The sequence below is a fragment of the Salmo salar genome, chromosome ssa12 (genome assembly GCF_905237065.1).
Source record: "Salmo salar chromosome ssa12, Ssal_v3.1, whole genome shotgun sequence".
Lineage (NCBI taxonomy): Eukaryota > Metazoa > Chordata > Actinopteri > Salmoniformes > Salmonidae > Salmo > Salmo salar.
This window is the reverse complement of record NC_059453.1, coordinates 37,296,696-37,310,782: the sequence shown is the minus strand read 5'-3', so window position 1 is coordinate 37,310,782 and position 14,087 is coordinate 37,296,696. Positions and strand designations below refer to the sequence as shown.

The window sequence follows — 14,087 nt, the reverse complement described above, 5'->3', positions numbered from 1 at the left end:
AGGAGGCCTACAAACCTGACTCAGTTACACCAGCAGCTCTGTCAGGAGGAATGGGCCAAAATACACCCAACCTATTGTGGGAAGCTTGTGGAAGGCTACACAAAACATTTGACCCAAGTTAAACAATTTAAAGGCAATGCTACCAAATACTAATTGAGTGTATGTAAACTTCTGAACCAATGTGATGAAAGAAATAAAACCTGAAATAAATAATTCTCTAAATAATTTCACATTCTGAAAATAAAGTGGTGATCCTAACTGACCTAAGACAGGAAATTGTTATCAGGATTAAATGTCAGGAATTGTGAAAAACTGAGTTTAAATGTATTTGGCTAAGGTAAACTTCTGACTTCAACTGTATATATACTGAGATCATGTGACACTTAAATAAAGTCCACCTGTGTGCAATCTAACTAATTATGTGACTTCTGAAGGTAATTGGTTGCACCACATCTTATTTAGGGGCTTCATAGCAAAGGGGGTGAAAACATACGCACACACCACTTTTTATTTTTTAGAAACAAGTTATTTTTTTCATTTCACCAATTGACTATTTTGTGTATGTCCATTACATGAAATCCAAATAAAAATCTATTTAAATTATAGTTTGTAATGCAACAAAATAGTAAAAACACCAAGGGGGATGAATACTTTTGCAAGGCACTGTAGGTAGCGTACATTCCCATGTTACCAAATGTTCTCACTTGCAGAGATGATGCTGATGACTGAAAACAACCCAGCAGCTATGAAATTGGCTGCAGGGTATAGGCAAATAAAACAGATAAATAGAACAACTATGGCTTTCATTATTTCAGCACTTTGAATAGCAATTCTATCTAGGCAGATTTTTTTTTTTAAAAAGGTCCGTCAACTGGGTTGTCAATACATTTACAATACAATATTTTGGTGATCAACTCAATTGGCATTTTTAGACATACAGTTGGATCAGAAATTATTGATCATAACACTTAGCAAAAATGACTGTATAAAATAACATTTAAATACTGAGCTATATTACATGCAACAAATAAAATGGGGAAATTATATTATAATAATACAATTTCTCAGAGAAAGATATGTTGTTTAAAAAGCAATATTATTTATTCTCAAAAAGGTAGGGGTCAAAATTATTGACACCCCTGTTTTCAATATCTCACCTTGCAAGGATAAGGGCACTGAGCCTTTTCTGAATTGTTTTATGAGTTGGAGAACACATCTTAGACCATTCCTACATATAGAATCATTCCAGATCCTTGATATCCTTCGTCTGCGCCTCAGGTTCTTCAATTCAAATCACAGGTTTTCAAATCCTAAAACTAAGATGGTAATTTCTTTGTGGATTTTGATGTGTGCTTGGGGTTATTGTGTGGCGGATGAATCAGAATTAGTTGGGTAACATAGATAATTAAGATGTCTTATCTGCATAATATGCTTATGTGATATACTTGTTATTAGAATGTATCCCTTTGGACTCCGGTGTTGGCAGTTGCACTTCTTCCCTCAGCTGGGGCTCAGTCACTTGGGGCACAGAGAGGGGAGAGGTCAGACTTGTCTTTTACATGTCTCTTGTGCTATGCAGAATATCAGAAAGGGAAGAGGACAGGATGGAACATTGTCTTCATATGTGAATGTGTCTTTACCTATTCTTAAACCATGTGAAGGGATGGCGTGATTAATGGGGAACCAATAAGTTGTCTCCACAATGTCTGTGCGCAAGTCACTCCCTCCTTTGGCATTGGAGGGGGGGGGCAGTGTATGGAACCATTGTATGTCCTCTCTGATGTTGCACTTATCCTGGGATAGTATATGACCTAGAGACTCACTCCCCTCAGTGAGCTTGTCCAGGAGAGGAGTCAAGAAGGGGCTTTACTTGAGATGGGAGTATCTAGAGTTGACAATTGAGTTATGCCATTGGATGAGCTAATGTTTCTGTTCTATACCGCACCAAGAAGAGACAGTTCCAGTTTGGAGTAGGAGGACCAGACACTGGTCTGTACAATGAAAACTGTTGACATAGCAGATGCTGTCTGCTATGTATTATAGATATCTTTCATACAAATCTTAACCTTGTGACCATTCTATGTATCTGTTGTTCGTCATGTAGGTTGAGAGGGGTGTATCTTGGCTATAAAAGATCTTTGTACTTTTGTGTTGTCACTCTCAACGGTTCATTAGAAATATGGAATCGTTGAAAGTCAATGCTATTGCAAAGCTCTTATTATTAAAGATGTAGTTTAAGTATAACTGACTGGTGTGTGAAGTTTGTTTCTCCTCATTTGGTAATACAGAAATTAACCACCACAATTGTCTGCTGGAAAATCCACTTGTGGACAAGTTTCAGCAACCAGTGTTTTGTCTAAAATGTCCTGGTACTGGGTAAAGTTAATGATGCCGTTGAAATTAACAAGGTGCCCCAGGACCCAGTCATTTTTGCTCATCTTTATCAAGGGTGTCAATCATTTCCGACCACACTGTAGTTTGAGGGGTGAAACAGGGGGGGAAAATATGGTAAGAGAAAAAGGTAGGAAGCATTGTTTATGGCCCAAAGACAATGAGTTGTGTTGAGCACGAGAGAGAGAGTATGTACATAGCCTAATTGTTTCTTTGTTTTTCAGTTTCAGTCACATGACAAGGGCTTTGACCCTACTGCTTCCCTTTCCCTTACCTTTGAGTAAGGCTTCCTTTCACAATGCTTTTCTCATGAAATAAGTAGTGCCTGACTTAGCACTAATGGATACTACAGCACAATGATAATTAGGCCTATTTCAAGAGAAATAGTGTGGAAAAGGAAATGCACAAGATCTTTGATGTGTAGTGCACTTTCGGTGTGATAGGCCTACCTAAAACAAATCTATATTTATTGCAGTATAGGCCATCTCCCTTACCACTCTTATTTAGGGGCATTGTGGGCACTGACGCTAAAAATAAGTTTGCGTATTATTATAAGTGCTTGTTAATAATCGTGTGCCAACTGTCATGACAGAATTACCCAAGTATTTCATGAAAGAAAGTAAGAAACCCTTTAGAGGGCCTGTTTAGCTGCTTTCTGAAATGGACCAATTTACTTCAAAATAGAAAATTGGTATAGTAGCTCATTTTCTGGCCTAACTCGGGCCACTCTGGTGCTTGTAAGCTAAAACCTTCAGAATGAAAAGATTGAGTAGTGGGTTGAATCCCAACATTGAAGTATGGATATAAACTCATTATATGAACAGTCATCGATGCACCTTTTAAAAGGGTAAGAAAAACAAAGTAGGCTTGAAGTCTTTTTAAAATATTAAAGAAGATTACACAGAAATATGTTGCCTTGTATTTCAAAACATGACCCACATTCACATAATAAGTTAAAACTGAGAAACCCTTAACCGTGTAAGCCAGCACTTATCTTTGGGAGCCCCTTGAGCGATTGTTTTCTTGGGCCTGAAAAGTACATTTGTTAAAGATAGGCTACTGTGAATGTAACAATAGGAAAACTAAAAAGTTATCATCTGTAGACTATTGTCCTGTCCATATTTAGATATACAATGTACATTGATAAATATAACAGGGGAGAGCATAGCCCTTGATCATGACTCTCAGTTCCTTATCAGCAAGAAATAAATAAAACACACACACACAGTACTGTGCAAAAGTTTTAGGCAGGTGTGAAAAAATGCTGTAAAGTAAGAATGCTTTCAAAAATAGACATGTTAATAGATTATATTTATCAATTAACTAAATGCAAAGTGAGTGAGCAGAACAAAAATCTAAATCAAATCCATATTTGGTGTGACCACCCTTTGCCATCTTCAACAACAACAATAAGCACACAGCCAAGACAACGCAGGAGTGGCTTCAGGACAAGTCTCTGAATGTCCTTGAGTGCCCCAGCCAGAGCCTTGACTTGAACTTGATTGAACATCTCTGGAGAGTCCTGAAAATAGCTGTGCAGCGATGCTCCCCATCTAACCTGACAGAGCTTGAAAGGATCTGCAGAGAAGAATGGGAGAAACTCCACAAATACAGGTGTGCCAAGCTTGTAGCGTCATACCTAAGAAGACTTGGTGTTTCAGCAAAGTACTGAGTAAAAGGCCTGAATACATATGTACAGTTGAAGTGGGAAGTTTACATACACCTTAGCCAAATACATTTAAACTCAGTTTTTCACAATTCCTGACATTTAATCCTAATAACAATTCCCTGTCTTAGGTCAGTTAGGATCACCACTTTATTTTAAGAATGTGAAATGTCAGAATAATAGTAGAGAGAATGATTTATTTCAGGTTTTATTTCTTTCATCACATTCCCAGTGGGTCAGAAATTGACATGCCCTCAATAAGTATTTGGGAGCATTGCCTTTAAATTGTTTAACTTGGGACAAACGTTTCAGGTAGCCTTCCACAAGCTTCCCACAATAAGTTAGGTGAATTTTGGCCCATTCTTCCTGACAAAGCTGGTGTAACTGAGTCAGGTTTGTAGGCCTCCTTGCACGCACACACTTTTTCAGTTCTACCCACAGATGTTCTATAGGATTGAGGTCAGGACTTTGTGATAGCCACTCCAATACCTTGAATGTGTTGTCCTTAAGCCATTTTGCCACAACTTTGGAAGCATGCTTGGGGTCATTGTCCATTTGGAAGACACATTTGCAACCAAGGTTTAACTTCCTGACTGATGTCTTGAGATGTTGCTTCAATATATCCACATAATTTTCTCTCCTCATGATGCCATCTATTTTGTGAAGTGCACCAGTCCCTCCTGCAGCAAAGAACCCTCACAACATGATGCTGCCACCCCCGTGCTTCACGGTTGGGATGGTGTTCTTCGGCATGCAAGCCTCCCTCTTTTTCCTCCAAACATAACGATGTTCATTATGGCCAAACAGTTCTATTTTTGTTTCATTAGACAAGAGGACATTTCTCCAAAAAGTAAGATCTTTGTCCTCATGTGCAGTTGCAAACCGTAGTCTGGCTTTTTTTATGGCGGTTTTGGAGCAGTGGCTTCTTCCTTGCTGAGCGGCCTTTCAGGTTATGTCAATATAGGACTCGTTTTACTGTGGATATACATACTTTTGTTTCCTCCAGCATGTTCACAGGTCCTTTGCTGTTGTTCAGGGATTGATTTGCACTTTTCGAACCAAAGTACGTTCATCTCTAGGAGACAGAACACATCTCCTTCCTGAGCGGTATGACGGCTGCGTATGGTCCCATGGTGTTTATACTTGCATACTATTGTTTGTACAGATGAACGTGGTACCTTCAGGTCTTTGGAAATTGCACCCAAAGATGAACCAGACTTGTGGAGGTCAACAATTATTTTTCTGAGCTCTTGGCTGATTTCTTTAGATTTTTCCATGATGTCAAGCAAAGAGGCACGGTGTTTGAAGGTATGCCTTGAAATACATCCACAGGTACACCTCTAATGGACTCGTTTTGATGTCAATTAGCCTATTAGAAGCTTCTAAAGCCATGACATCATTTTCTGGAATATTCCAAGCTGTTTAAAGGCACAGTCAACTTAGTGTGCGTTAACTTCTGAACCACTGGAATTGTGATACAGTGAATTATAAGTTAAATAATCGGTCTGTAAACAATTGTTGGCAAAATTACTTGTGTCATGCACAAAGTAGATGTCCTAACCAACTTGCCAAAACTATAGTTTGTTAACTTCTTTGGGATAGGGGGTGGTATTTTGACGTCCGGATGAAAAGCGCACCCAAAGTAAACTGCCTGCTACTCAAGCCCAGAAGCTAGGATATGCAAATAATTGGTAGATTTGGATAGAAAAACTCTAAAACTGTTAAAATAATGTCTGTGAGTATAACAGAACTGAAATGGCAGGTGAAACCCCGAGGACAAACCATCCCCCCCCCCCCGCAAAAAAGAAATCATCCTACCACTGATTTCAATGGCTGGCACTTTTATAATAGGGCGAAATCGTACACAATTGCAGTTCCTAGGGCTTCCACTAGATGTCAACAGTCTTTAGACAGAGTTTCGGGCTGATTTTTGGAAAAATGAGCCAGAAATTGTAGTTTTTCTAGGTGGCTCCAATTTTGGCTGTAGTGTTTCCAAGCGCATGAATGAGAGTGCGTTATTTGGTATTTTGCTCCGGTAAAGACAATAACGATTCTCCGTCTTAAATTTTATTGTTTATTTACGTATTAGGGTTTGATTAAGGTTTGATTATAAACGTTGATTGACTTGTTTGGATAAGTTTATTGGTAACGTTTGGGATTCATTTTGTATGCATTTTGAAGGAGGGAAACCGAGTGGATTATTGACTGAAGCGCGCCAGCTAAACTGAGTTATGGATATAAAAAAGGACTTTATCGAACAAAAGGACCATTTGTAATGTAACTGGGACCTTTTGGAGTGCCAACAGAAGAAGATCTTCAAAGGTAAGGCATATTATATCGCTATTTCTGACTTTTGTGTCACAACTCCCTGGTTAAAATTATTTGTTATGCATTTGTGTGCTGGGCGCTGTCCTCAGATAATCGCATTGCTTGCTTTCGCCGTAAAGCCTTTTTGAAATCTGACACGACGGCTGGATTAACAACAAGTTAAGCTTTATTTTGATGTATTGCACTTGTGATTTCATGAAATGTAATATTTATAGTAATTTCACTTGAATTTGGCGCTCTGCAATTTCACCGGAAGTTTTCGAAATGGTAGCGTCCCACTAATCCGCAAGAAGTTAACACGAAATTTGTGGAGTGGTTGAAAAACGAGTTTTAATGACTCCAACCTAAGTGTATGTAAATACTGACTTCAACTGTAATATCAGTTTTTTATTTTAATACATTTGCTAAAATTGATAAAAAACAGTTTTTGCTTTGTCATTGTGTGTAGATTGATGAGGAAAATAATCAATTTAATCAATTTTAGAATAAGGCTGTAACGTAACAGAATTTGGAAAAGGTCAAGGGGTCTGAATACTTTCTGAAAACACTGTAGGCTTGGTGTTGTTGATGTTTGATACTGTGAAACTTTGGGAATAGCTCACAGATTAGCATATCCTGTCATGTCATGATAACTTGGTTGGTACAGGCGAGCACATCAGCGGTGGAGCCTGTACCCTGTCTTCCAAAGATAATTCATATAAATCCAAATAACTTCACAGATCTTCATTGTAAAGGGTTTAAACACTGCTTCCTATGCTTGTTCAATGAACCATAAACAATTAATGAACATGCACCTGTGGAACTGTCGTTAAGACACTAACAGCTTACAGACGGTAGGCAATTAAGGTCACAGCTATGAAAACTTAGGACACTAAAGAGGCCTTTCTACTGACTCTGAAAAACACCAAAAGAAAGATGCCCAGGGTCCCTGCTTATCTGCGTGAACGTGCCTTAGGCATGCTGCAAGGAGGGATGAGGACTGCAGATGTGGCCAGGGCAATAAATTGCAATGTCCGTACTGTGAGACGCCTAAGACAACGCTACAGGGAGACAGGACGGACAGCTGATCGTCCTCGCAGTGGCAGACCACGTCTAACAAACACCTGCACAGGATCGGTACATCCAAACATCACACCTGCGGGACAGGTACGGGACGGCAACAACAACTGCCCGAGTTACACCAGGAATGCACAATCCCTCCATCAGTGATCAGACTGTCCGCAATAGGCTGAGAGGCTGGACTGAGGGCTTGTAGGCCTGTTGTAAGGCAGGTCCTCACCACACATCACCGGTAACAACGTCGCCTATGGGCACAAACCCACCATTGCTAGACCAGACAGGACTAGCAAAAAGTGGTCTTCTCTGACGAGGCGCGGTTTTGTCTCACCAGGGGTTATGGTCGGATTTGCGTTTATCGTCAAAGGAATGAGTGTTACACCGAGGCCTGTACTCTGGAGCGGGATCATTTTGGAGGTGGAAGATTCGTCATGGTCTGGGACGGTGTGTCACAGCATCATCGGACTGAGCATGTTGTCATTGCAGGCAATCTCAACGCTGTGCATTACAGGGAAGACATCCTCCTCCCTCATGTGGTACCTTTCCTGCAGGCTCATCCTGACATGACCCTCCAGCATGACAATGCCACCAGCCATACTGCTCGTTCTGTGCGTGATTTCCTGCACGACAGGAATGTCAGTGTTCTGCCATGGCCAGCGAAGAGCCCGGATCTCAATCCCATTGAGCCCGTCTGGGACCTGTTGGATCGGAGGGTGAGGACTAGGGCCATTCCCCCCCAGAATTGTCTGGGAACTTGCAGGTGCCTTGGTGGAAGAGTGGGGTAACATCTCAGAGCAAGAACTGGCAAATCTGGTGCAGTCCATGAGGAGATGCATTGCAGTACTTAATGCAGCTGGTGGCCACACCAGATACTGACTGTTACTTTTGATTTTGACCCCCCCCACCCCCCCTTTGTTCAGGGACACATTATTCCATTTCTGTTAGTTACATGTCTGTGGAACTTGTTCAGTTTATGTCTCCGTTGTTGAATCTTGTTATGTTCACACAAATATTTACACATGTTAAAACCTGTTGGGGCTAGGGGGCAGTATTTTCACGGCTGGATAAAAAAACGTACCCGATTTAATCTGGTTACTAATCCTACCCAGTAACTAGAATATGCATATACTTATTATATATGGATAGAAAACACCCTAAAGTTTCTAAAACTGTTTGAATGGTGTCTGTGAGTATAACAGAACTCATTTGGCAGGCAGAACCCTGAGACATTTTCTGACAGGAAGTGGATACCTGATGTGTTGAATTACCTTTAAGCCTATGCCATTGAAACACACAGGGGTTGATTAATGTTTTGGCACTTCCTATTGCTTCCACTAGATGTCACCAGCCTTTACAAAGTGTTTTGAGTCTTTTACTGTGAGATCTGACCGAACAAGAGCCATGGAACGGTGATGGCCGATTAGACTCTGGCGCGCGAGTTCATGTTGGGTACCCTCGTTCCAATACGTTATAAAAGAGAATGCATTCGTCCACCTTGAATATTATTCATGTTCTGGTTAAAAAAGGCACTAATGATTTATGCTATACAACGTTTGACATGTTTGAACGAACGTAAATATATTTTTTTTTCCCCTCGTTCATGACGAGAAGTCCGGCTGGCTTAGATCATGTGCTAACAACACGGATCTTTTTGGATATAAATGATGAGCTTTTTTGAACAAAACTACATTCGTTATGGACCTGGGATTCCTGGAAGTGACATCTGATGAAGAGAATCAAAGGTAATGGATTATTTACATAGTATTTTCGATTTTAGATCTCTCCAACATGGCCGTTAGTCTGTATCGCAAAGCGTATTTTTCTGGGCGCAGTGCTCAGATTATTGCAAAGTGTGATTTCCCAGTAAGGTTATTTTTAAATCTGGCAATCCAGTTGCGTTCAAGAGATGTAAATCTATAATTCTTTGAATGACAATATAATATTTTACCAATGTTTTCGAATAGTAATTATTTAATTTGTTGTGCTGCTTGACTGGCGGTTATTGGAGGGAAACGATTTCCTCAACATCAACGCCATAGTAAAACGCTGTTTTTGGATATAAATATGAACTTGATAGAACAAAAAATGCATGCATTGTCTAACATAATGTCCTAGGAGTGTCATCTGATGGAGATTGTCAAAGGTTAGTGCATCATTTTAGCTGGTTTTCTTCTTTTGGTGACGCCTTTCTTTGAATTGACAAAACATTACACACAGCTATTGTCAATGTACTCTCCTAACATAATCTAACTTTATGCTTTTGCTGTAAAGCCTTTTTGAAATCGGACAACGTGGTTAGATTAAGGAGATGTTTATCTTTCAAAGGGTGTTTGTTTTAATTGTTTTCAAATTTGGCGGTCTTGATATTTCACCTGTTGTTGATTGGGTGTACCAGGGGTGGGACGCTTGCGTCCCACATAGCCCATAGAGGTTAAAAGATCATTTGTGGAATTTATTTCCTTCCTTAATGCGTTTGAGCCAATCAGTTGTGTTGTGACAAGGTAGAGGGAGGTATCCAGAAGATAGCCCCAATTGGTAAAAGAACAAGTCCATATTATGGCAAAAACAGCTCAAATAAGCAAATAGAAATGACAGTCCATCATTACTTTAAGACATGAAGGTCAGTCAATATGGAACATTTCAAGAACTTTGAAAGTTTCTTCAAGTGCAGTCGCAAAAACCATCAAGAGCCATGATGAAACTGGCTCTCATGAGGACCGCCACAGGAATAGAAGACCCAGAGTTACCTCTGCTGCAGAAGATAAGTTGATTAGAATTACCAGCCTCAGAAATTGCAGCCCAAATAAATGCTTCCCAGGGTTCAAGTAACAGACATTTCAACATCAACTGCTCAGAGGAGACTGCGTGAATCAGGCCTTCATGGTTGAATTACTGCAAAGAAACCACAACTAAAGGACACCAATAATATGAACAGACTTGGGCCAAGAAACACAAGCAATGGACATTAGACCAGTGGAAATTTGTCCTTTGGTCTGGAGTCCAAATTTGCGATTATTGGTACCAACCGCCATGTCTTTGTGAGACGTGGTGTGGGTGAACGGATGATCTCTGCATGTCTATTTCCCACCGTAAAGCATGGATGATTTATGGTGTGGGGGTGCTTTGATGGTGACACTGTCTATGATTTATTTAGAATTCAAGTCACACTTAACCAGCATGGCTACCACAGCATTCTGCAGCGATACGCCATCCCATCTGGTTTGAGCTTAGTGGGACTATCATTTGTTTTCAACAGAACAATGACCCAACACACCTCCAGGCTGTGTAAGGGCTATTTTATCAAGAAGGAGAGTGATGGAGTGCTGCATCAGATGACCTGGCCTCCACAATCCCCCGACCTCAACCCAATTGAGATGGTTTGGGATGAGTCGGACCGCAGAGTGAAAGAAAAGCAGCCAACAAATGCTCGGCATATGTGGGAACTCCTTCAAGACTGTTGGAAAAGCATTCTAGGTGAAGCTGGTTGAGAGAATGCCAAGAGTGTGGAAAGCTGTCATCAAGGCAAAGGGTGGCTATTTGAAGAATCTCAAATATAAAATATATTTTGATTTGTTTAACACTTTTTTGGTTACCACATGATTCCATGTGTTATTTCATAGTTTTGATGTCTTCACTATTATTCTACAATGTAGAAAATATTAGAAATAAAGAAAAACCCTTGAATGAGTAGGTGTTCTAAAACTTTTGACCGGTTGTGTGTGTGTGTGTGTGTGTGTGTGTGTGTGTGTGTGTGTGTGTGTGTGTGTGTGTGTGTGTATAGATATATAGATATCTATATATATACACACACACACCTTTCAAAAGTAAAGGGTCATTTAGAAATGTCATTGTTTTTGAAAGAAAAGCAAATTTTTTTGTCCATTACAATAACATCAAATTGATCAGAAATACAGTGTAGACATTGTATTATGTTAGCACAGCTGAAAACAGTTCTGATTAAAGAAGCAATAAAACTGGCCTTTTTTAGACTAGTTGAGTATCTGGAGCATCAGCATTTGTGGGTTCGATTACAGGCTCAAAATGGCCAGAAACAAATACCTTTCTTCTGAAACTCGTCAGTCTATTCTTGTTCTGAGAGAAATGAAGGCTGTTCCATGTGAGAAATTACCAAGGAACAGAAGATCTCGTACCACCCTGTGTACTACTCCCTTCACAGAACAGCACAAACTGGCTATAACCAGAATAGAAAGAGTGGGAGGCCCCGGTGCACAACTGAGCAAGAGGACAAGTACATTAGAGTGTCTAGTTTGAGAAACTGATGCCTCACAAGTCTTCAAATGGCAGCTTCATTAAATAGTACCCGCAAAACACCAACATCAACAGTGAAGAGGCGACTCCGCCATTGTATTGTGGTCTTAAGCATTAAATAGAACATGTGGGAGGGGGCAGAGGAGGGAAGATGGCGGAAGTGGTTGCTGAGGTCGAATCAAGCAGCGCGATGGGCAAAGTTTGTGAAGACGAATGTTCTGAATGGACAACAGTAGTATCAAAAACTGGAACAAAAAGGAAATTGTCTAAAATTGGAGTGGAGGATACGTATATGAATGATAATGAATCGCTTGTTGTTGAGATGCGTTTGTTGAGTAAGGATGCATATATGCAGGAGACCCATTTGAGGTGTCGAAAATGGTGAAGTATGCACTGTGAAAAGTGGAGTTTTTCAGAGTGAACAGGAGTGGTCTTATTTAGATTTAATTGTATTTCTGAAGAACAGAGGAAGATTTCAGTGAGCCTCAAAAGATTCCGGACAACAGAAGTTTTGAACTTTGGAGTAGATCACCTGTCAAAGGAATAATTTCAGGGGTGACGACGGATGTTCAGGTTGAATACCTGAAGAGAAATCCTGGTGTGATTGGTGCCCGGCGTCTGACCCATTGGGTGAACGGAGAAAAATAAATAAGTATGTCGGTCCTGTTGTTTTTGATAAAGAGCAAATACCTACACGTGAAGCTTGGTTATGTAAGATACATTGTTAGAGCTTTCTTCCCCAAACCACTGCAGTGTAAGAATTGTAAAGGATTTGGCTATGTTTCAAGTGAGGTGCAGACAGACAGAGTATACTGAAGAATGGTGTGTAGAAGGACGCCGGTGTTCAATTGTGGTGGGGATCATGATCCCGAGTTCCTAGAGTGCCCTGTAAGGGTGAAGGAGATTGAGGTGGCAAAAGTTAGAGCGGTCAATCAAATCTCCTATGCGGAGGTGATTAAAAGGTTTGAGAAAACAAGTGATGCTAGTGAAGATATGGTAGTGGACCGACCACAGCCTGTAGTAAAATGTTTGCTGCCAGTCAAAAGATACCCTTTGTGTTAAAAAAGGTGGATTTTATGGCGTTCATTGCCACAGTTATAAACTCTACGTCACAAGTCTCAAAGAAGTCTAAGAAACTGGACATTATTGTGGCTGTGGCAGAAAGGTTTTTGGGACTTAAGGATTTTACATCGGAAGACTTACAAGGGGTACTGGCTACAGAAGACACGCCCTCCCACTTTCCCCTTGAGCCTGTGTAGCCATCAGATCTGTTTTATTTTTTATCAGAAAAGTTTTTGATTTAGTTAACTTTATTTATTTTTTATCGTTTCCATATAGTTTCCATCCCGTACAGTAGGTGGCGGGATGCACATTACATTGTGCGATCGCCAATATACCATAGAAGAAGTAACAGAACATGTAAATGTCCTTTTGAGTATAAGGAATAATGTTAGGCTACTTTTGTCCACTATTGTACTAAGGATAGCGATGACAACACTGTGAAAGCAAATTGAAACATTATAACAATATCGTTCGTGGAATTTGACCGGGATACGTATACATGTATTACAATAATTGGTAGAATTCCTTACGGATGTAGTAGGTTTTGTGAATTGGAACACATCTGTAGCGAGTTGGTAAACATGCTAACAGCTTGGATATACAGTAGTTACTATCTCAACAACCACTATTATTTCCCGACTGACTAAACTCCTGAAGGCTACTCCAAGTTCCTACATTGTAGTCAGGTTACTAATAACAATGTCTTTATTGGTAGCATATCAATGGTTTATCAAAAAGAGGACAATGTATAGCTAAAATCCCTTTTACCTTGTATACATCTCCGTAGGTCCCGCTCCCAATTCTCTGTATTAGCTCGAAATCCTCCTGCGGATTTCGCCTTGAAAGGTCGAAAGTGGAAGCCATTTTTCGGTCCCCGGTTTAGTTATCCAGTCGCTATATTTGTTGTAACACTGACACCACATATAACGAAAAACATACAATATAAACACACGTCGTCAGAAAATATCACAGCCTGACTTCACTGTAACTTTAACATGGCCTCCTCTGAGCACTGCGCGTGCGCCGCAGCCAGCTTGTCCAAGAGGGGAATGCAAGGAATGGGCGACAAGAGGGTGGGTCGCTGGCTGGCTAGGGTCTCTGGTAGAATTCTACCCCTGGACACAGATGTAGGATCAGTTTAGCGTCCACAAATTCTCAATCGTGAAACCAGAGTTTAGGAGCGACTAGTTTGGTTTTGCGTATCCTACAGAAATGTCTTTGACACGAGGATCATGAATACCCTAGTAATTCACTACTTGTTTACAGCTGGATCATTTCTTCTCATTCTCACAAATTTCCAGAGTGCAATAGAATA

The 14,087-nt window shown here is 40.3% G+C and overlaps 1 protein-coding gene across 3 annotated transcripts in view; it reads right to left on the bottom strand.

Annotated features, from left to right (window-relative positions):
- map4k3a (mitogen-activated protein kinase kinase kinase kinase 3a) overlaps positions 1-13,813 on the bottom strand; it is a 99,168-nt gene extending 85,355 nt beyond the window's left edge. For all 3 annotated transcript variants that reach the window (XM_045691311.1, XM_045691313.1, XM_045691312.1), the window contains exon 1: positions 13,541-13,813. In XM_045691311.1, the coding sequence (XP_045547267.1) occupies positions 13,541-13,636 (96 nt within the window). In that variant the 5' untranslated portion in view covers positions 13,637-13,813. The remainder of the gene's footprint in view (positions 1-13,540) is intronic.
- Positions 13,814-14,087: the final 274 nt, after the last annotated feature.